Source organism: Pomacea canaliculata, linkage group LG1, assembly GCF_003073045.1.
Source record: "Pomacea canaliculata isolate SZHN2017 linkage group LG1, ASM307304v1, whole genome shotgun sequence".
Classification (NCBI taxonomy): Eukaryota; Metazoa; Mollusca; class Gastropoda; order Architaenioglossa; family Ampullariidae; genus Pomacea; species Pomacea canaliculata.
In genome coordinates this window covers 17715849-17738889 of record NC_037590.1, presented here as the reverse complement: position 1 = coordinate 17738889, position 23041 = coordinate 17715849, and the positions used below count along the sequence as shown (strand labels likewise).

At 40.0% G+C, this 23041-nt stretch overlaps 1 protein-coding gene across 1 annotated transcript; it reads right to left on the bottom strand.

The window, feature by feature from the left end:
* Nucleotides 1-4750: 4750 nt before the first annotated feature.
* On the bottom strand, nt 4751-21439 carry LOC112571716 (calpain-9-like). The gene is made up of 21 exons (XM_025250982.1): nt 21374-21439; nt 21037-21106; nt 19076-19180; nt 18582-18735; nt 17991-18168; nt 17396-17482; nt 16723-16808; nt 15939-16016; nt 15366-15459; nt 14714-14801; nt 14427-14578; nt 13468-13685; nt 12892-12919; nt 12368-12382; nt 10669-10783; nt 10369-10430; nt 9910-9978; nt 7646-7724; nt 6399-6515; nt 6032-6096; nt 4751-5738 (listed from the first exon to the last, which is right to left on the bottom strand). The coding sequence occupies exons 1-21, from the start codon at nt 21437-21439 to the stop codon at nt 5712-5714; spliced, it is 1953 nt and encodes a 650-aa protein (XP_025106767.1). The 3' UTR covers nt 4751-5711.
* Between the last annotated feature and the right edge of the window lie 1602 nt (nt 21440-23041).

Here is a 23041-nt window from a genome sequence, read left to right as displayed (position 1 = left end):
TATCATGCCTCGTTTTAGTAGATAACTGGAAAAATCGTCTGCCAGCAGTCAGTAATACAAGTTTGTGGACAGAGTTATCAGTCGATATATAATCCTGTAATTATAAATATTTATATGTATTATATTAAGGTTAACATAGTTTGATATAGCTTTAGCGACCTTTGCACACAGGATACACAATATTCACAAAGCCACATTAACATCTCATTTGATAACAACGGAATATGGATAAGCTTGACACATGTGTCATGGCTGACTTCCACACGGGACTTCAGATTTATTGCGTGTGAATGTGTCTTCTGCTTCCAACTCCGTTTTGACCACCTCTTCACGTTTTTCGGCTTGCATACACTGCCCATCCTTATTTAATGAAAACTGATATACACTCCCCATCCTTATTTAATTAAACCGACATGCTGCACCTGTCGTCTTCTTCTTCTTCACTCTTCATCTCTCTCCTATTGCCCTATTCATTCAGTGTTTGCGAAAGTTTCTGTTTTCGTTTAGCTTTTATTTTGACGTCCTTTTTAAAGTTCTTCTTTTCTGAGGGATATTTGTTTTCGCTCGTTTTTGTTGATATAGCCAGCGTTTTCCAATTCGTTCCCTTTTGTGTACCTATTTTAGTATTGTCGACTTTCCTCTTAAGTGTATTTGTTTTCCATTTGCTAACGATTATCTTGTTGATGCTGATCTTGTATTTTTGTCTTTAGAAATAAACAAACTAATGATTCTTTGAACTGTTTTGTCCCAATCAATTCCTGTAGCCAAATTATCTGAACAGTCTGACTGGCCAAATAATGTAAATAGCTTCTCACGTTGTCTTACTGTAAAATAAAGCTTGGTTGTTGCCAGTTCTTTTTATTTTCTTAGTTTGTTGAGAGCTGTAGCTACCAGAAAATGTCCACTAATAATCTATACATAATAATGATGCATGAGTAATTATTTCTTTGTGGTAGTATCCTTTACACACATGGCTTGGTAGGGATCTGTGTGCGTGCGTACGTGGGTGTGTGTTTAAGTAACACCTTCTATCTCATCCTGCAAAATTTGCTACATCATTTCCTGTCTTTTCAAGTAAAAATAAATATTCTTTAATTCATATAGCCCGCTATAGAATCATTCTCCATCCCGAACTTAGGTCGCGACTCCGATCAAACCAAACGCCTGCTCTTCCTATTTGAGAAACGAACAGAGATCAATGTTGATCGCTCAGCCAGAATCAAATTAGGAATGATCAAGAGCTCAAAGGTCTGGTGAGGTCAGTTTTTTATTGACTGGGTAAAGCTCAGCGCAAGAACAGCCCTTTACTCTTCTAGAGATACGCACGTGCAAACAGTCCATGCACAGAAAAAAAGACGGATGTCCCAATTGAACAAGGGTGCATTTACATAGTCAAGGATAAAGCCAGTCTGACAGCTGGCACCTTGTGTTAATTAGGCCTATATACAAAGGTGACGTCATGATTTTGACTTAGTTCTGTAAACGGAAGGGGTGGTGGAGTACTCACCCTGTTTTGGAAAATAGTATCTTGTATTCTATTCGATCATGAGAAAGAAAACTGCACCCTACTAGGCTGTAAGACAGTTTTAGCTGTCGAGAGCAGGTGAAAAACCTACATTATCATCGCTACACATCCATCTGAAGGAGAGTTTGAGCAGTGGTATTTCGACACCAGCACCCCCTCCTAAAAGAGTTGGAAGTGTTTCAATTTTGGCTGCTCATCACTTCCCACGTTCCTCCCTCCTCCAAAAAAAGTTCGCATCATTTTCCGATGTTCACTTGACATTTTGAACTCCTGACTTCCTGATAAGTGTGCAAGTCAAAATTGTCTGCAAGAAGTGTGTGATCAATACTCAATTTTTGCCAGGAGCAACCAAAACTTAGGAACGACAGTCTCTCTGTCATTCTCCGCCGTAGTTGCTGACACGGCGTAAAATTCAAGCAGCCAACCAATCATCTTGCATAGTCTCGTTGATAGATACGGCTTGCGATCTAATAAATCCATCTATATATAATTTCTATCCTTCGTGAACATATAAATAATATAAATATTGTGTGTGTGCTTATGTTGTACAAATGGTGTCTTGCTTTTTAAAACCTAGTGGATAACAGAAAAGACAATTGTATTTTTTCTCTCTTTCTCTCTCTCTCTCACACACACACACGCATGACACACTTTCTAGGCTAGTCTCATTGTCAAATACGTTTTGTGTAAACGTGTGGAAGTCACGATGTAGCACCAAGCGGAGAAACCTCGTGTGGACAGGCCAACAACGTCAAGAGGTAGCAACGGCTTCATAAGAAGCAAACGACAAAAAGAAACACACGTGCTTTACATCCAAGCGCCATGTTGTCCCCAAACGGCGCAGCTTCCCATCTGGCCAATCATTTTAAACCGCAAGGACACACCAACTGTCTTATAGGACACTGAGAAAATCTCGTACATTTGTTCTACGGTTGTTACGAAATACTCAGAGGATAGACGTGGGTTAAAATCTCTGATACTAATGATTATTATCGCGGCCATTCTGACCCTTAATGAGTTAACGTGGAGACATGATATCTATAGTCGCATATAGTGTCACTGTGTTGATACATTCAGCTTGAAAACAAAAGATAACAGAAATGCGTTTTATTGTGTTTAATATAAATTTTCCAAAAAATTTAAGTAAAGCAAAGATTCGTCATCTATCTAGTGTACAATAATGAAAATAAACTAAAACAAAATAAAGTTATCACAAGCGAAAAGGTTATCTGAGCAAAATTTTAACATGTATTAAAAATAAAAACAACTTGTAATGGTAACACATTTGTGCAGAAAGTAGCCGTTGCAGTATAATCAACTAAATAATGATGTTTCCAGATTAATTCGGAAGGACAATGACAACATATAAACAAAGGGTTCTTGTTGTACAGTCATCCCCCCAGGCCCGTTCTTACCCCCCGCGGCCCGAGGCATAGGGTATGTGCGGGGCCCGAGGCATAGGGTATGTGCGGGGCCCGAGGCATAGGGTATGTGCGGGGCCCTTGACACCACGATCGCCACGGTTGTTATTTAATGAATTCACAAGCAAGAAATGCACACCCCCTCCGCCTCCACACCACCTCCTCCTTCTTCATCCTCAGCACCTGCGACCTCGTGCCACCTCCTCCTTCTTTGCTAAGCACTTTCCCATCTAAACAACCTACCTACCTAGGCAGATGCCTCGTCTGCCTGCCCCTAAGCACGGCCCTGCATCCCCCGAATTTCCTGGAGAACGCTAAAAAGACAAACATGTATGGCACACACAAAAAAGAGAAAAACTCCAGATTTAGCGCTTTTGTTGAGAACGTCGATGTAATACTAACAATAATGCGCCTGATCGAATAATATTGTCACCAACATTCATCACCTTACACTCATTACACTCGTCGTCATTGCCATGACTGAGCTATTTATGTAATGATCTTTGTAGTTTAGGTGTAAGGGTTACCTCTGCTATCTGCAGCATTAACAAAAGTGAGTTGTCCTGACATAATAAGAAAGGGGAGGCGACTTTTCCACACAGCTTATCTTACCTTACGTATTAGTGAAATAAAGAACAAAAATTGTAAACTGGTTCTCTATGTTATAATTTCTCTAAAGTCTGTTTAAAACTGAGATGACTTCACGCGTACATACAATAATCATCAATGCGAAAGTTGCAAAGTTAACGATAGGCTGCAGATCGGAACAAACGGAAAGGAGGCAAAACTATTCTGATTAGCAAAGACCTAGTCTAGTCAGCATCCACTCAAGAAATTACAGACCCCGCGAAGCATGAAAAAACGGTCATCATTAATTTATCATAAAAATCGACTTTCTTTTCTGATAAACACCACAACGTGTGTACTCGTCAGACTGGTTTTCTTCAGTACACCTGACCACCCGGTCACCTTTTAGCTGTGTGTAACACTATGGTAGGGAGACAAAATGAACAACTAAGTTCCTATTCATAAGTATCCCGGATTAACTATATAATAAATTCCTATTGTATATTTTCTGTACGTCGAGCGCGTAACAGAAGGTTTGAAGTGAGCAATGTGATAATACTGAATATTCATAACCATCTGATTCAAGTAACAGCTGATACAAATAACTAAACGGATGATACAATAATGCACTAAGAAAATCGAAGTGAGGGAAAGAAGTGTAAGCCTAAAGGTCATTCCTTCGATGCAAAATTGAAAATAACTTTTAAAATGAATAATGAAATAAAATCATCCCGATGCGTACTTCAAAATCGAAGCAAGATGTGGCAAGTGTTTCGGAGGCGAAATATAAACACGTCTGGAAATTGCATAGTCGGCCTAGCCGTTGAATCGTTCAGATCTTCAGATTTCATATCAAAAATATCATTACAGGTATACATTTCCTAGATCATAAAATCACTATTATCTGATTATCACCTAGAACAGTGATGCCCAACCTTTTTCGGACAGCCGTGTCACGGGCCGCTTCACCGCAAAAATACAAAAAAGAAAAAAAAAATAGAGCAGATACCATTTTTATTAGAAACAAGTTGTACTTACCGTTAATTATGTAGTAATTAGTGGGATATTTGAAGTTGTTTACCCGAAACCAACTTCTGAATGTCCGGCCTCATCGTAGAAACACCAAGTCGGAGCACTGAATCGAAATGTTCGTCCATCGAAAAAAAGACTGAGAGACGCCCCTACGTGGGAATAAATACTTCTTCCCCTTTTTCGGGGGTTTTTTTTTTTTTTTTTTTTTTTTATTACTAACATGCCGATTTTCTGCACTGTGGGCAGAAGTTTCGCGGGCCGGATGGCACAGCGTCGCGGGCCGGATAGGGCCCGCGGGCCGTAGGTTGGGCATCCCTGACCTAGAATATCTACTGCAACTAAATCAGTCGCTACCAAAGTACCCTTCGAAAGTTGCCGAAGGTATGCGATAGAAGCCTGTGAGTGGACCTACAACTTTTAGCAGATCATGGCTTGTCTTTTACAAGATCAAAAAAAAATTGGATGATGGGTGTTATGAGGATTAAAAGATGGAAAAACAAAAACTATATTGATGATGAACGCGATTGGGGAATCTTTGATGTTGAAAGAAATGTTAGATGTATGAGGACGACGACAGTCCCCCCCACTACCAATAACGACAAGATGACAGCAACGATCTAAGGCGCTGATGGTGATGAACGAGGAGCTGGAAGGTAGGATGCTGAAATGAGGTTAGTTTGGATGAGAACCTGGAACAATCTAAGGCGGTACTATCCTCTTCCAACAGTAGACGAGAAGGTTTGAATCTTCTCGTGCCTATTCTGTCCACACACGAGTCCTCGTGACAGTATCGGTAGTGCTGACAAATAAAGTATCGGGCTGACAAATAAAGGTCAAGGGTCACACTTTATCAAGTGCTATATTAAAGCTTCTTGTCTGATCTTCACCAAGCATTTCCCGGAAAAAGTTTATTTCAGCTGAAATGTTTTGCTACTTTTATCAACAATTAATACTAGTTATAATGAGAGTTAAAATTCTTAACATTGTTCAGTCAATCTTTAGACAATTTCTTGTGATCCATTCCTTGACATGTGCAAAGAATGTGCAAGTATTCCGTAACCTTAAATTTTCTCAGTAGTTCCTTCGACATTTTCTCCAATATGTTTCCTCAGCAGCCACCTGTCGTCTGCGAAGCTGTAGGAACATTCATCGCACCACCGAAATCCTCACAAGTACATTGTGTTTTGCAAGAACTGGAGAAAGTAGAAATACGCAACAAACTGTTGTAAACAACATCAATCAAAAGAAGACATTCTCAAATTCACTGTCTTTACCAACACTTACAGAAAGGCGCGCACATGGAATAAGCAAAGCTTCTGTAATTGTGAAAACAAAGGAAGCAGATATCTTTAAAAACGTTGAGAAAGAAAAAAAACTAGTTAACATTTTAAAACTTAGCGAAATTTCAAAATATCTCCCTCTATTTCTGTTACACACACGCTCGCGCGCGGACACACACACACACAAAGTATATTTGGCATGTTACCTCATTCCTTGAGAATTCTGCTACACCTGAGCGGCCCGTTCTTTGTTCTTGTGCCTGGTACACTTCTGCAAAAAAAACTCTCCTTTAAAATACACTACTGTTAATCTTTTTATGGACCTTTTATTGCAAAAACTACATAATGCATTAATAATATCATCTCATCGTCTACCATTTCTAAAAACAAAAGATATCACCTTAACATCTGGGTGCGTTTGACACAAATAATAAAGATTTATACGCCTTAAAACAATTTTAACTCAAGTTTATTGCCATTAAAGCTGACACAGAATAGCAAGTGCAGAGACGAAAACCATTACAGAATTGAAAAAAATAAGGAATCAGGTCTGTGATGAGATAAGGCACCTACTGAAAAGTTCAATTAGTCGGAAAATTATAACGATGAAGTCCTCCAGCGAGATGCGATTGTCCCGGTCACCATAGCGACGCACAATAGCGGTCAGAACAGGTCGAGCGACAGGGAAGCCTGTAAACAGCAGACAGCCATTAGTTAACAACAATGACACGTAAACAAATATTTGTCACTTGTTTTGTGGACTTCAAAATCTTAAGTACTACAGATTCCTACTATGCCAAACCCTCATTATTAGTATACATTCTATTTTCTTACTTGTCTTCATTTGGCTCTTTTCTGTGTCCTTTTTATCAGAGTTTATCAATTCTCTGTGTACTTACAATATTCTCCCAGTCTCGTTTTCAATTAATTATCTTTCTGAATTTAGCTCTATTGCTATCCTAAATAATAAATTTGAATATTCATGCATTTTATTTCATAAAATATGTAAGAAAAATAAAATGCAAACAACTGAGATATATGCAGTCTCTCTTGAGAAATTGTATATTAGATGGTGAGGATGATCTGTAGCGGTAGCGAGCTTTTTAAACCCTTAGGCAGCCAAAATGTTTTACTTAGTAGGCCATGCCCATGACCTGACCTGATAACTTGGTTTTCTCAGTACCATGAGTGGCATGCAAAATTCCGTAAGCATGGTTTAGAAAGGGTAAGAAGGCAAATAGGTTCTGGTTTACTGTACTCCATCTATAGCTTCAGGCATGCGATTAAAAATAAAACTCAGGTAGCCAAAATGTCGCCACCTCAACAGAAATAAAATATAAAAATATAAACTCATGCCATTTTCTACTGTTCCGAACTAATGTAAAGTTTAAAAAAAACTTGACTCTGACATTGTTACTAATGGAGGAGGGAACCACACCATGCATGATGATTTATAGGAATATAGTTATCACCATCGGGTCCCATCATTGTTGTATCTTTGAGGAGCAGTAGGAACGGGCCTCCTGTACAGAACCAATAACTGCAAGTTTTAAGACCTATGCATGTTCAATAAAGGGATTGACAGGAGAGGATAATATGTTCTTAATCTAGTTTTAGAAAGAAGAGATTACAGTTTGTAACGGTCGGATTGTGTGTGCCCCCAAGTGAGACAGGGTTAAACTGTTACAACCAGTTGTTCAGAGATGATCGAGACAAGAGGTGCAGCACGTGAATCAGTTATCAACCCTTGCAGCCATCCTAGACTTACTACTGCTCATTCCTTCTCTGTCACTAGACAAGGCTAGCCTATCTTTTCTTACCTAGTTTGGTGAACACGTTGGTAAGTTCGTAAGTGTCCACGGAGTTTGATTTATCTCTGTCAAAATGCAGGAACACCTCCTGAAAAAAAAAATACTGCGGATTTGTTGCATAGTTATAATTATATGGCGAAAGTTTCATCTCTCACGAACATCCAAGCTTTATGTTAGAACATTACACCTGCTTAATTCAGTCATTCCTAAATTTTGGATCCTACAATCTCTAGTAATTCAAAAATGAAAATGTGTTTTTGTCATTAACAAGCCACGTTGTTAAGATACATGTCTAACTTTGCATGCTTAAAACTACAGACTAACGACAAATGTTTTTTTGTTTAACGTCTGTAAATTTTTGCAAGTTTTTTCGTGTCGGATGGGTTTCAAAAGTTACATAGGTCACCAAGTGCAAGAACATCTCCTTAGACTGTGTACAAAGGGACAAAACCCTGGTCCGGCACTAGGGGACGCTAAGTGCACGAAGACTAAAAGATAAACTTGAAACAAGACAGACACTGGTAAAGATGTTTTTTGTCTGTTTCTGCACTCCACTCGGCTCCCCCACCTCCCAACCCCACTGGACCCCAGGTAGCGACTCCGTGTCTGAAGCCCCCTTAGCGCCTGCTCTCTTCTCAAACTCATCCGTTTTTAGTTTCTAGAAGATTTTCTGTTTGCACCTTTACATCTATTTTCGTCAGCTGAATTTTTAAACTTGTCCTCAACTCACACTCTTTCACCCCTCACACTCATATATATATATGTCGCAAACTATATTCTTTTAAAACACCATGTTGTAAAGTGTGTGCCTGTGTGTAAGAGAGAGTGCAGCAGCAGCAGCAACAACAACAGCTAGCCTGTTTATCGTCCAAATTTGTCAGCTGGATTTGAACACATGTCATCAACTTTTCTCTCTCTACCACACACACACAAACTCATCAGCATGATGTCCGAAAAAGAAGATGTGTACTTTTCCTCGCTACGATTAGACTTTGGCCGGAAGAAGATAGGAATAGGGAACCACAGATATTAGTGATGACCACATTTCTGGAAAATTTTATATTTCATACTTAGCCTTGATGCAACATCGGACTTGAGTGTCTTCATTGTGCGCTGAGTTCTCGTGTAATCATTTAGCAACCCTCTTGAAAATATCTAAACTCAATTTCCACGGTGCATGTCTTATTAGAGGCCTACATAACAGCGGCCATAACATACTAGTCAAATCTCCCCGTAAACATCTTATTTTCATTCTTGTTTATTTCCGCGTGCGTATCAGTGCTCTTGAGCATTCATTTGAGTGCAGACATGCGCTTCACCGAGTGGTTCGTGCGCTTGCATGTCTGTGTCCATGTCCGAGTGATCCCCAAGTTCAGTTGCTTAAGTTGAGAACAAACACCCGAGACGTGCTGTACAGGACTGACAGACGAAAAGCATAAAGTCTACTTTGCTTTTGTCTTCGCAGCTTCATTAGGGGAATTTTCGCTCTTGCCTACACCTAGAAGGAAAGGAAGGGGTTGTCTTCTGGCAAGGCCTGTGTTTAAGTCCAACGACACACACCTAGAAAAAAAAATATCCTGAAAGCTTCTTAACTTGTGGACTGATTACAGTGGGTTAAGGTTTGGGCCTGCCAACGTTTGTCGCGCCATGTTTTTGTTTTAAGTCCTTTTCCCCAGAAACCCAACCACCGACACGTTTCTGGCCTCCTTCCTCTCTTGGTGTCTTCATTTGAGTGTTGCGCCTGCCAGTTCCCCAGGGACGGGTATTTGAACACACCTGGAAACCTTTGGTGGAAGGGGGAGGGTGAAGCGGTTCGTCGCGTGCAGGTCGGATCCTTGTTCTGGTGCGAAAAAAAAAATAAGAGTCTAGTTTCGCGGACTTAGCCGTCCAGACTCCACCGTGCATCTGAGTGTAAAAATGTACTAGCATTCTCTTTCCATGTAGTGATACATTTGGTGATTGTTTATCATCCAGTTTTGGCGCGACTGGTCTTCTGTCTTACTATGCACTTAAATGTCGTTACCAATGTCTGATGGGGGGAAAAAACAGGCGACCTTTTGGGGTGGCAACGGACAACCGCTCCAGGCCCCTCATCTGAGCCCCACGATAAATTCTTTTGGTACGGTATATTGCCTACACTTACGGCTCTCGTAAAGGAGGCTTTTGTTCTTACATATAACATAGAGTTCCTATAAGGAAGAAACAGAAACAGAAACGACCGGTCTCCAGTAAAAGCTACATGATCAGGCTGTATTTTCTCCACTGTTTCTCACCCTGTAAGCTTTTATTTCCTTCCAGAGTTTCTTGGCTTCATTGAAGCCCAGTCTTCCAGTGCGACTTTCCTGTCAGCGGTTAAGGACAGTTCTGTCGACAGATAGCCCCATCCCGTTATCTTGCCATCATCGGTCTAACACAAATGTTGGATGAGAGGCAAGGTTGGCACCATGAAGAATACAAACGATCTGTAACTAAAGGGAACTACGAGAAAATTCCATCTCCCACAAAATGTGGCGAGAAGAGGGGTTGGCGAGATAACAAGTTGTATAATTGAAAGTTGGATAATTAAAAAATTACTATTTTTTTTTAATCTTCTAAGGTTGGTATTTGCGAAACTAACAGAAACCATTGATGTCTTTATGAAAAAAAAAAATTTCGAAGGGCTGGATCAACACGGTGAAATGTTTTACATTTGTAAACAAATCATGAATCGGGTGTTCAAGTGACAAGGATACATCCTTCATTGGAAGAAGACTCCGACACTGCTCCACGCTAAAGTTTACTTGTTTCTTGATGTCTGAAACAAGAGCGACATTGACCTTCCAGTAACATGCAACTTCTTCGTTAGGTCATCTTTTCATTTGTTTACTCTTCATCTTATCATAAATATTAATTTTTTGGATGCGGGTGAGTACATCAAGAACAAGCGCATGTGATGCTTGTTGTAGCTGAATGGTGTATCATGTATTGGAGTGTTTATGATGTATGCTGTATGCTGTATGCATTGTGTATGCTTCATGCAACGTGCTGTCCACCTTCTTCAGAGACAGCACTGAGAAAGGTCTGCAGTTCCGCGGCATCCAGCATGCTGTCGCTGCCGGCGATCTTGTTAAACAGGTCGTAGACAAAATCCTTGGGCGACAAGATGGGCTGTGGTACAGAAAGTAATCGGGACAGTCTTCAGAATAATGCGTTTGTTTTTTTCCAAACATTATAACCAATGGGTGAATAATGTCATGGATTATTTAAGACAGGTGTGATGAATTAAAGTTTGAAAATGTAACGAACAGGTGATAGACAGTCAGATGGACAGTCAGGCAAAAAAAAAATAAATAAAAATCAAACACTCAGAAAAGACAGCGACAAAAAAGTGGAAGGTTGTTGTCAAAGCAAACATTATTAAGCATTGTCATCCAATAAACAATATAAAATGCTACCTTGACCCCATCTAATGGACTGAAGTTGAATCACGTTCTGTAAAAACTAGTTGCGTCAAGTTTGTTTCAGAGGACTGAATGCTTACACAAAATTTATTTTTTTATCCAACTGTATCAAGTTAACATACGAAACCCTGTTTATTCATTGTTTAAAGATACCAAAGAAGAAAAAAAAATCTTTTCTTTGCATTCAACCATGTACAGCACAATCGTGCTCTGGCCCGTTGTGTGGGCGACTTGTTTTATTCTCATGACAGTGTCATTAACAGTAAATAACAACTCACTACACAGTATCAGGTTTCGTAAGTGTGGCTTATGACGCAGTCTTCCGCTATGTGGTCTCCGTCTGTGTTCTCAGACCCACGTGACAATTGTTGTCCAATGGTGATTCGATAACATGGTAACGTTAGTTACATCATAAGAACCGCTGACACAAAGTGTCTCGCAACCCAGATGTCACAAATGACACAGCAACCAAAACTAAGAATTCTGACCTCGCTGCCCCACGTTTTGAGTATACATCAAGCTATTTCTGAAATTCTAAATAAAGCAGTCAAAGTTATTTGGGTATTTTTTTTTTTTTTTTTTTTTCGTCTGCTTCTAGTTCTATGTTGTCTGTTATTTCTAAGACTAGAAATACCCTTTAGCAAAAGCTTGAATTAGTTTGCACTAAGATTCAATGAAACTCTAACTACTGAGTAGGGTACAAAAGTGCTCAAGAAGCAAGCCAGTAGCAAAGAGAAAATTGAAAAAACTATTGACACAAGAGGATAATTTTTTGATTTGGGAAATGGGCTGCATTGCCACGTGACCATGATGTACCTACTTGAAGCATAAGAGTTCACTAACGAGAACATCCATGTATCCTTTCTTTCAAATGCTTTAACGGCTTTCTTTTGTCCAATATGAAGATCATCGGCATCTAATAGTACAGGACGGGGTTGGGCGGGGAGGAGTTAATAGATATAGAGACAGAAGCGTTTGCCTTCAAAAAGATTTATACTAAGGTTAAATGGGGGTAGCTGCGAGCTAAACTAGCGCGAAAAGCTGATGAAATACAACATAATTACTGTTAGAGGGAGAAATGGAAAGTGCTCTAACATGCTTTATGGACAGTCGTAACAAGAGCAATTCATGGAAATTTTATGCATTGCGACACTTAACTGATTCATTATCTAATAGCTTTGTCGTTATGGCCTTATGCACATCTAATATGCAGAGAGGAATAGCTAGAGGAGCAGAGACTAGGACTGCTCATGCGCTCTAGAATGTCTGGACACGAGGAAGACAAACTTACCGGGATATCTTTGTCCTGATGACACACTATAAACTTAATTCGATTATTCACTCACTGGCAAATTAATATTTCTATGACTATCAACATTTCGACCTAACTACGAAACATACACACAAGCTGACTTATTTTTTGAAATTCCGAATGCTGTTTTTTCAGAATATGCGTTGCCGAAATGATAGTGTTGTACAAACATACACTTGTGTTGTCAATACTACAATGTTAATTAATCGCAATGTGTACAAACATAACATCACTAGCTTAACCTCCGTATAGGCATGGTGATTGTTGTAGGCAAGAGAGCAGACGGTGTGTATTTACTCATGTTTTGAGAAATACGTGTCTTGCACCGAGTTTTACCCTGTCATTTGAGAAAAGTAACCCCACTATACCTTTAAGCTTGTTTGACTTTAATGCTCAGTCAGCAAACGCTTGTTATACTTTGTACCAATCAGTGTCTTTCAGTTCATGTGTTTTAGGTTCTGGAATATCTGAGACTTCACGACCAAAGTGTTCATGTTACTTACCGACATGTCTGGCTTCTCTTCCATAACACTGAAAAGACAACAATTTATCCCGTCATAAAACTTCAAATGGGATTGTACTCGCCTTTTATGATTTACTAAGAACGAGTCTTAACGAAGCAACCGTCCAATTGTGCGCAGGCCCGAATGTGCATGCATCAGTGTGCCCAGTGCATGTAAGATAAAATAAATGTATGGTGTCCCCGGAAAGTCCAGACAATGACACTTCATGCGTTCAACTTGGAAACATGTTTATGGCAGTTTTTACACAGCTTGCTGAAGTGTCAGTCTGGGGATTAAGTGACTGGGAACCAAAAGAAAGAACACCAAGCGAGAACAACATTCATATCACATACACATCACGTGTATATACGTATTTGTAGATAGAGAGCTGGTCGTCTTTTCGTTATAAAGATGAGTTTTTTATTCTTTGGGAACAAAAAGGAATCGTCTATGTCGTCGACAATCTCCGATAAAACTTCAGAGATTGTTGACCCGACAAAACATTAAAGTCAACATTTCTCTCTTTCTCTCTTTCTCTCTGTGTGGTGCATGGGCGTGAAATTTTCTCAGACTCACCTGCTATTGGCGAACTTTTCTGTGAAAATCCTCAGCATGAACTTGGCCTCTTCGTTAGGTAGGTACGTTGATGGAATGATGACGTAATGTCCGGGAGGCAGAACCATCCGTTTCGTCACTTCCCGGTAGCACTCGTAATTCCCCGACGTCTTCGCCATATCAAGGGTGTTCTCGGGGGCACGTCTTTCGTTCAGTGGCCGAAGGTCTGGTTTCCGCAGCTGAGTTAGGACAACAATTGAAAAATAAACAGACAAAGACCGTGAAATAATCAGATTATCTATGATTCCCACAGTGGCTTCTTTGAGCGTTTGTATCCTCTGTCTAAACTAAAATATTTTCATGAATAGGATAAATAGTACCTTGCGTATTAAACTGTAAAGATGTGAAAACTTGTAAAAATACAGTCTACAATGTCGTGCGTTTAATCTGTAGCTCGAAAAGGAGTGTTGTACAGACTGGGCAAGAAAAAAAAAACAGTTCTTCAGAAATGTAGCCATAGATAGTGCTACAATTGCAAAAATATTCAGCCCGATACCCAGCCCACACAAGATGAATGACTGGTTTGCTTCACAGAAGAAACACATGGAAATGGATATTTAAAACTGCAGACATTTGTTAACACTTTTCAACAGTGTATGAAGTTAACAAGGCATTCGGCCTTTTATTACACAACGGCTAAAGAAATCACATTCTAAAAAATAAGGAGGTAACATTGCTGACTTGTTACTGTTTTAATGAAGGATGTTCTGATAAAAGGAAAGGAAGGGAAACTTCATATTTGTATACCAACTCCGCATAAGATGCTACAAGCACATGTATTAACAATGTATTATCATCTAGCATCCCTCTCTAAAAACTCTCTTTTCTAATACTTCGTAATGAACGAGTGTGAAACCCAATCCCTTGTTTCAACAATCCCGTTTTCTTAATGTTGACAAAAAAAAAAAAAAGTCACTCACTCTGTAAACATCAAACCCTATCGCTATCAATGCATTTTTGTCGGTTTCCTTCTTCATGAGAGAGATGATAATAGTACATTCCCCTCTGCTGCTTAGAACCGTGTCAGTCTTCGACAGGTTCAGGTAGAACTGGGGGTTGCTCCAGTACAGACCTTAAGACAGCGCATACAAATTTGGTGATTGCCAAAAACTTAATTTACATGCACAAAGTGCATCAACATTTCAATAAAATAGCCAATAACAAATATTTCTGAATCGAATGCCTACATAAAGACAGTTGTACGTACGCTCGTTAGGAGGATTGCAACGACCACCCGCTGTGACTCCGCGGATCCACTCGTCGTGGTACACCATGACATTCCAGTTCTGCTTGTTCTGCAAAGTCACGTGACAAACGCCGTGCCCAGATCATTTAGAAAGTAACAAGATTTAGCTGGCTCTCTCGCCCGCACACAGGTATATGATACAGGAAAATGGATGAGAGAAACGGTGAATGAATAGTAGACTAAGCACAAAAGCAGACATGAAGGCAGGAAAGTACAAACAAAAGTAAATTACGTATTTTAAAAATCTAAGAAAAAAAAAGGCCAAATAAACTACAGTCATCAGGCAGAAAAAGTGAACGAAATGAAATATAAAAGCATGTAGACTTTGTTGCACGCGCACCCACAGTGAGTTTTTCTCATCTTGATCAAACTTTAAGATAAAAAAAAATTCACACTTTTCTCGACAGAAACTGAATGAAGGACAGTATCTGTTGAAGAAAATGTGCGTATCAAGAGCTAAAATTCTATCCCAGTTACACAAATCAACCCCTGCGCATGCTTAGATGAAAACGGACATTCGCGTAACCTCTCGCCAAGTTTTGGAGTTGCTGGATCACGTGACTAGAGTCAGCAATCCAGTATGCATCCGTGCAGATGAGCAAATCTCCTTCACCTGATTGTCTCGGAGTTCTTCAACCATGGCATCTATCTGAAGATGGCAAAGTTGAATTTCTTGGAAATTCTTCACAAAATCTTCGAAACTCATCCTGCGCATTATGAAAGACAGGCAAACGTTTACTTTTATGTGGATTAACCAGGGATGTTTATGAGCTAGGAAACATAGCCGAGGGCAGTAATGAAAGCACATGAATATCACTGTTTGACCTCATAGACAACCAACAATTATCTCTGATCGCTAGATCGGAATATCCAAGTATGCACTTAAATAGTGGATTTTTCCCAAAAAGTTACATGCTTATTTTCTTTATTAGATAGACTCTGTTCGGTCTTACTTATTTGTGAACTTTGTCCTATCTGTTTCTAGCTATTAATATCTGTTCTGATTGTATTCATTAAGTTCTGTCCCATCTTGGGTTTTCCCTGTTGTACTTTCTGGGCGGCTTGTTTGTACGTTTGCTTGTTCACTGGTTTGTTAAAATTTTTGTTAGTTCATTTTTTTTTTTTGTTTTTGCTCTCTCAGCACTTTTATTGATTGTATGACTCCTTAAAGTGTCTCCAGACATACCAGAATTCGCCCTCGTCCACACTTCGGGCATCCATCTCTGCTCTGATGTCTGATGGCAACGACTGCATTTCTCTGGAGCTGCACAGCATACGGTGAAACACGGTTTAGAAAGCTTTAGATAATTACACCTGGTGTGTTTGTGTGTGTGTTCCTGCAAGTGCACATGTTTATTCCTGAATGTATATGGTGATATGCATGTCGATGGATGCTCTCAAATATGTAAATAAATACATACAAGTACACATTTGTCCGCAAAGTACCAAATATCTGCATTTGATCATCGATAATTTTTTGTGACAATGTATAAATGCCTCATAGTTACTGTCAAGACATGACTTTTGTCTCGAATGGTAGAAGAAACATAAACTTGCAGGAAAAAATGATCGTAATGTGTAGACGGTTTACGAGACAAAAGAAGCACAACAACTGACCTAACGACGATGCAATGAAAGGGCCGAGTACTTCACCTAATAATGTGACATGCTGTCTGAGGACTTCACATTGCAAAGTGTACACAGAGTGTACCAGTAAGAAATCATCTGATGATTATTCACAAGGAAACGCTTCTACATCTTAATCATTCCCCAACCCCTTCACACACACAAACAGAGGAAATTTAAAAACAATGAAAAAGAAGAATATGAATAGAGCAACACAAGCTCACAGAGACGAGACTACGACAGTTTCACTTTTTTTTCCATCGCGGGACCCTTGGGAAATGTGTGACTGTCAAGTAGGGTACAATGCAAGCTGAGTGAGACAAGAATATGCTGCAACTACTCACTTGTCTGACCAGGCGCCATTCCACTCTCCTCGGCCCCAAGGGTTTCTTAACCGCATCAGCCGCACAACGCTCTTGCTTGTCTTCAGCTGCGAGTAAAAAAAGTTCTCTGTTACAGCGAGTCTCACCAAGTATCTTAGCGTAGCTATTACAGTGATTCTAGCTAAATATCTTAGAATAACCGTTACAATGAGTCTAACCAGGTGTTGCCCTTGCAGCGAGTCTAGACAGGTACCTCAGTGACTCTATCCAGGTACTTATAGCTCTCCTACTCCTGTCCACTTTGTTATTTAAATAAATTTCCGAAGGACGCTACCGTCAACACTGAAGTAGCATAAAAAAAAACAAACAAAAAAACCCAAAAACAAAAACAAACAAAACAAACACTTACACATATAGCTTTCCCATATTCACTTAGTCATTTCTTTATCGGATATCTACCTCTAAGTCTCAATTGTATTTTTGTAGCCGGTTGATTCTTATGTGAGGTAGCGTACACCTTTATTTCTCTTTGCATCCATGTTCTTGTGAACAAATACGCATCCCATGTAATGTCAGAATGTTCCTTAGTAAGCAAAAATAATGTCACTGTTAATGAAGGCATCATGGCTGCAGATTATGTTCTCAACACGAAGAACAAATATAACAAAAAGTTGTAAGTACACTATCAGGTTACCTGTTGGAAACCCGTGATGCTGTAGGCATGGCCCATGTACAGGCCATTCGACATCCCCACCTCCGACTCCGTGGAGCCTACTGGACGCTGGAAACAAGTCAATTACTCGTTTTGTTCTTTATTGTTACAATTCATGAACATTCTTTCGCGATTTTTCGCTAAAATTTCTATTTTGTGAAAAATGTGTTTATCTCAAAGGACAATAGTCAAATCGTAGTTTCTGTTTTGAAAAGTTACCTTTGCACGCTCCATTAAATCTTCTGTTTCCCCAGTTCGGGTAAAGGGGACGCCATTTAGTGTTTGAACAGTTCTCAATTTTTGTTTGTTCGTACACACAAGACTTAATATTTAAGTATCACAATTACTCAGTTATCATTTCTGGAGTGCCTTTTTATGTTCTACAAGATGAAACGCTAGTGTAATACCTTTAATTTAAGCTATGGCTTTGAAGTAAAGAAATTCTAAATAAAAATCATTGATTTCTCTATCCTCCTTTCCATTCCATCGCTTCCTACCTTTCGGCTTAACTGAGAAAGAACATTTAAACGCGGAACAACGAGGCCCACAACACTTCAAGTCAATATGCATCACTTACAGAGATGGAAGCCCCCAGCATGGACTTCATAGAGAAAGAGCACACAAGCAGGTCGTAGAGCTCATAGTTCACTTTGTCCTTGTCCTCCAGGCTGATAACCTCCGAGATACCACCCGTCAGGTCCACCATGGCGTCCTTCATCTGACCCCCATCCAGGGCCTCGTAACAGCCACGAAGCCTGTGACAACGATTAGTCATTAGCTTAGTAGCTAAGTAGGTAGATAAACAAGCAAGCAATGGTTGTTTGAAGGAAAGTAAAAAGAGTAAGGTATGCTTATGTGTGTCTCATTTCTGAAATTATATCATGGTATTAGAGGAAGCAGATAGCCGAGTGGCTAGAGGATTGGTGTCTGAACCAAGAGGTACACAGGTTCAATACCCCTCTTCAACTCGGGATTGGGTACCTGACTTCATCAAAAGTTGGGGAAGGTAAGTCAGGGAATAGTGAGGTCTCTAACACCTCACTCCCCAACGACCTGAAAAGGTTAGTGGACGACTACCTTACCTTTAACCTTTTTTTTCAATTAAATCTACAGAATAGAAAGGCAGATTAGCTCTTTTATCCATCCACCAAAAGGACACCATACTTACTTGGCATACGCCTTCTCCAGCAGTGGCGGCCACAGCTCATCCGGACGCTCTCGATTGTGACAGTAAATGAGTTCCCGACCATCTGTCGGCAGGTAGTCGTCGACAATGACTTCCGTCCACGTGCCATACCACCAGAAGTTGAATCGGAATGCGCCTTCCAGACATGTCACCAAACGCAAGTACAAGTGCACGAACACAAGACATGTCACAAAATATAACTAATAGCAGGTACTGTAATAGGTCACCAGCAGACAGATACTTGACTTCACTGAAGCTAGCTATTAAGACTGAATCTAAGGAAAAACGTGAAAATCTTCAGAGTCGAAATTATTCTGAGTAAAGAATGATAACTGCGCGTTTCTAAACATTAGTATGCAAAGAAAATATTATCGTTAATTTAAAAATTACTAAATAATCCTTCATCACCTATTTAAGGTCTTCGCTTTGTCTTCAGTCATTCTGTTTTGGTCAGTAATGGTAAATAACCCGCATACCTGCGTAACTAGCGTCGAAATCCTGATCAGGCGGAACAACTCTCTCGAACAAAGCTTTGTCGCTTGTAGCTAGAGTTGCTGCCCCCGCCACGAACCAGCAATTTCCTGAAAAAGTGACAATGTACTTTTGTCGTGTATGTCGGGGCAGCAAGAAGTTTTTTGTTGTACTTTTTTCCTCTGGTTTCTTTCTCCTTTTGTATGCTATAAACACGAGTCCCTGGCGCAACAGTGGAACTTCTGTTCTTTTGAAATTCGACCCCAGTCCGCGGAGGTTTAAAGGGGAGTGAACTACGTGATGCACGGACAACTCTGACATCGGCGAGCGCACTTTCGCACAGACGCGCGCACACGTACAAAATATTTGTGGTTCCGCCCGTCGTCGCCGGCTATGTATAGTATGTTCACGAAGAGTGAGAATGCATAGAGACGAGAGGATATGTGATTTTTACTCAACCCTGCGATAACCAGGCATGCTGTTCTGACCACTCTGCCCACGTTACCCATGCCCTTCATCCACACCGCCACGTCTGTGTGTGCGTGCGCGCGAGGGCGCGTGCGTTAACTGGTGGAATGCATTTAGCGGCTGCGTAAAACACTCTTGTAAAACATTAATACTTCAATGTAGATTCTATTTACATTAACTCGGTAGTGAACACAGTGATCACCTGACACCACCTGGGATGGACATCGGCACCTGGCAGCGACTTCAGCTGACACACCTGTGTCGCTGTAGCCAGGCACCCTTTTACTGTGAAAACACAGACTTGATATTTAGGTGTCGGGTTATCAGCCCTCGAAGTAGTTCAGTCTCCGATGAGGCGTATCTCACATTTTTCTGCTATAGTTTTCGATGACTCTTCCACTATTGCGTAGTTTAAAAAAAAAACAAACAAAAAAAAAGGGATCCATAAGGTATAAATAATTCCACAAAGGAAGTAGTTTTGTGGTTCAAAGAACGCTGTTAAATGATTCTTAAATGCTGGCTAGAAGCAAAGGCCGTAAATAAAACATTGTCTCAGCTAGAAGCTAACAATACACAGGAGAGGTTCCCCAACTGCTTTAAGTAAAAGCAGTCTCTTTAATTTTTACCACAGAAATGCACGTCGTATCTCCGGGTTTAAGTCTATAAACATAACATGTCTTTCTTGACTTCCAGTTAAAATACTTGGCATCTGTTCAATGTTACTCTTATTTCTTTTTTTCTGAAATATACACTCCACCAAAACAATGCTTCTAGAATTGCAAAATAAAAAGTTCTTCTTGTGCTCTCCCTACCGTCAAATAAGATATCAACCCACATCTTTGTGCATATAATTGTTGTTGTTGTTGCTGTTGTGTTGCAATAGTGCCTTTGTTTTGAAGTAATTTTCTAGTAACATTCGTGATTTAGAAGGTTTTTCATTTTTAGATCGAGGACAAAAACATAACTTTTGTTTAATCTTTTACTCTCGTAAATAAAGATTAATAATTCTCTAACTTTCTAAGACTCGGCTGACCCTGGTCTCATTCGCAATATGTAGCGTATGCTATATCACCAATTTTGCTGACGGTTGGTCTGAGGGGAAAACCCTCAAGAAAACAAGAAACGCCTACACAGGTAGGGTCAACAGAGGAGAACAAACTCCAGTGTACATAAGGAACTGTCCTCGATTCGGCGAACGGTAAGAGTACCTGAACATGCCATGGGCACGAACCTACCGGTACATTCCGGTCCGTGGCTGTGGGAATGTAAAAAGAAGAAATTTCTCAAGTGTGTCAGACTTTATTATCAGTTTCTCGCCCACGCTGCCCTAGTCCTGCTCAAGTTTCTGGTCGACAAGACACGTGATATAAAGTGCATGTCATCTTGCCCTTCCTGTACTCATCTATGCACAACTCGTATTTGGTACCCATCATGCACCAGCTAAATAAGGACCAAACAAAAACAAACATGGCTTACGACAGAACATAATCATACTTACCCAGATAGCCCTGGTCCAGATCATGACGCTGTGCTCCTTCAACGATAAACCGAGGGTTCTTGAACAGCTCCTAAGAAAAAAATATCAAACCTTCAGCTTTTCAGTGACAGTAATAATACAGAAAAATGTAATACAATGCAAAGTATTTGTTGCAGGTGGGCAATTAAAAATCCTTCAGGTCTACAGCCTACAACCTTTACAGATCAGCTCAAACCAGACAATAATGTTAAACCATGAGTGTGAGAGAGAGAGGAGGGGGGGGGTGAAGTTAAATGTGTGCTTTGTCTTTTTTAGAGATGAATATTTGTGAACCTAAAATTTTCTGTCTGAGATTCACTCTCTGTGACCGCTTGCCTCCCTGGCTGTTAGCTTGTCTAGGTCCTTTTTGTATTTTTCCTTCCATCTCTTTTTTTCTTGATTTCTTTCCAACACACACACACAAAATCCTCTCAATATAAAATACAAGTTGTCTGTGCCAGCAGTCATATAAAAATATATTAAATAAATAAAAGTGTATGAACTTTTATACTATTTCAAGTTTTCTGAATAATCTTAACGTCTCCTCATGCTGTGCGTCAGACTAAAAAAAAAATTATTCGCTCCCTGACTGTTCAGACATTTTTTTTTCAGTCATTCCTTTCTGTGCTAAAACTGGCTGAGCAAACCACAGCCAGCATACCATGTGTGTGGACTGTTTCTACCCCAGGTCTATTACTGCTTGCATTTCCTGCATCGGTTACCTGACCCAGCGCTGCGCTCAAGCGATTTTTTTTAACGCTTTGCAGCCAGTAACCGTGAACATTTTAAAGCTCTCTCTCTGTAGACTGTTGTTTACCACCCCAGTGAAATTGTTATTGCTCTCTCTCTCTCTCTTTGTAGAATAGTCGTTTACTACCCCAGGGAAAATTTCATTGCTCTCTCTCTCTCTGCATGTTAATTGTTTACCACCCCAGTGAAATTTTCATTGCTCTCTCTCTCTCTTTGTAGAATAGTCGTTTACCACCCCAGTGAAATTTTCATTGCTCTCTCTCTCTTTGTAGAATAGTCGTTTACCACCCCAGTGAAATTTTCATTGCTCTCTCTCTCTCTCTTTGTAGAATAGTCGTTTACTACCCCAGGGAAAATTTCATTGCTCTCTCTCTGCATGTTAATTGTTTACCACCCCAGTGAAACTTTCAATGCTCTCTCTCTCTGCATATTAGTTGTTTACCACCCCAGCCAGATGCTTCTTCATGATTGCTAAATGAAGAATTAACTTGCTATTGTTAAACTAAACCGAAACGAGCTGTTGTATGAGGACAGGGCATTTAGATCATCATATATTTTTCCGTAGATAAATATTTGCCTTCTTAATTAAGGTTAACGATGTGACGAGGGAAGTAGGGGTGAAACGCCGAGCCAGCGACTAAGGCTACATCACGGCAGGGCAGCCCGCCCTGTAACAACTATTTGGCGAACACTTTTAAATATGAGGAGAGCGATACGAACCCTGATGCAGTTCGGCATGGGCCTTTCCTTTTGATATATCTGTAATCCTAGATTTCTTACTCTAAAGATGTCCTTAAATTGCTGGGAATGTCCAAGAAAAAAATAAAATGTTAAATTCATCGTTTCTATTTACTTTGCTTAGCTATCCACATGTGAGAGAGATTGTGTAGGACTCAAGGCAGAAAAAAAAACAACAACGTAGTATTGTGTTTTGTAATGTATTTCTTCCCCTACATGCTCGAGGATAACATCGAATATTTTTCAACGAACCAGTCTTTCTTGGCTATATGTTCAAGTGGATTACTCTTAAAGAGGAGATCGCAAGGAAAAGGTGAGGTGGGATAGGGGAAGCAAACAAAAAGAGAAGGAGGAGAGGAAAGGGGAGGATAAAAACAATCTGAACAGTGAAAAGACTCTCCTCTGTGGTAAATCACAGGTGGTGCCCACAAAACTCTGGCAAAAGTTCCTTCCCTAGGAAAATAAGATTGCAGTCGAGCGCGTGCATGGGTGTGATCGT

What these genes read in the sequence shown, in the direction of transcription:
- LOC112571716 (XM_025250982.1), bottom strand. Translation starts at nt 21,439, where the DNA reads ATGGAAGGAAAAATACAAAAAGGACCTAGACAAGCTAACAGCCAGGGA. An exon ending in TTTCGACGCTAGTTACGCAG is followed by an intron (nt 18,736 to 19,075) that starts GTATGCGGGTTA and finishes CATGTCTGGAAG; the next exon opens with GCGCATTCCGATTCAACTTC. An exon ending in GAAAAGTTCGCCAATAGCAG is followed by an intron (nt 12,920 to 13,467) that starts GTGAGTCTGAGA and finishes TTGTCTTTTCAG; the next exon opens with TGTTATGGAAGAGAAGCCAG.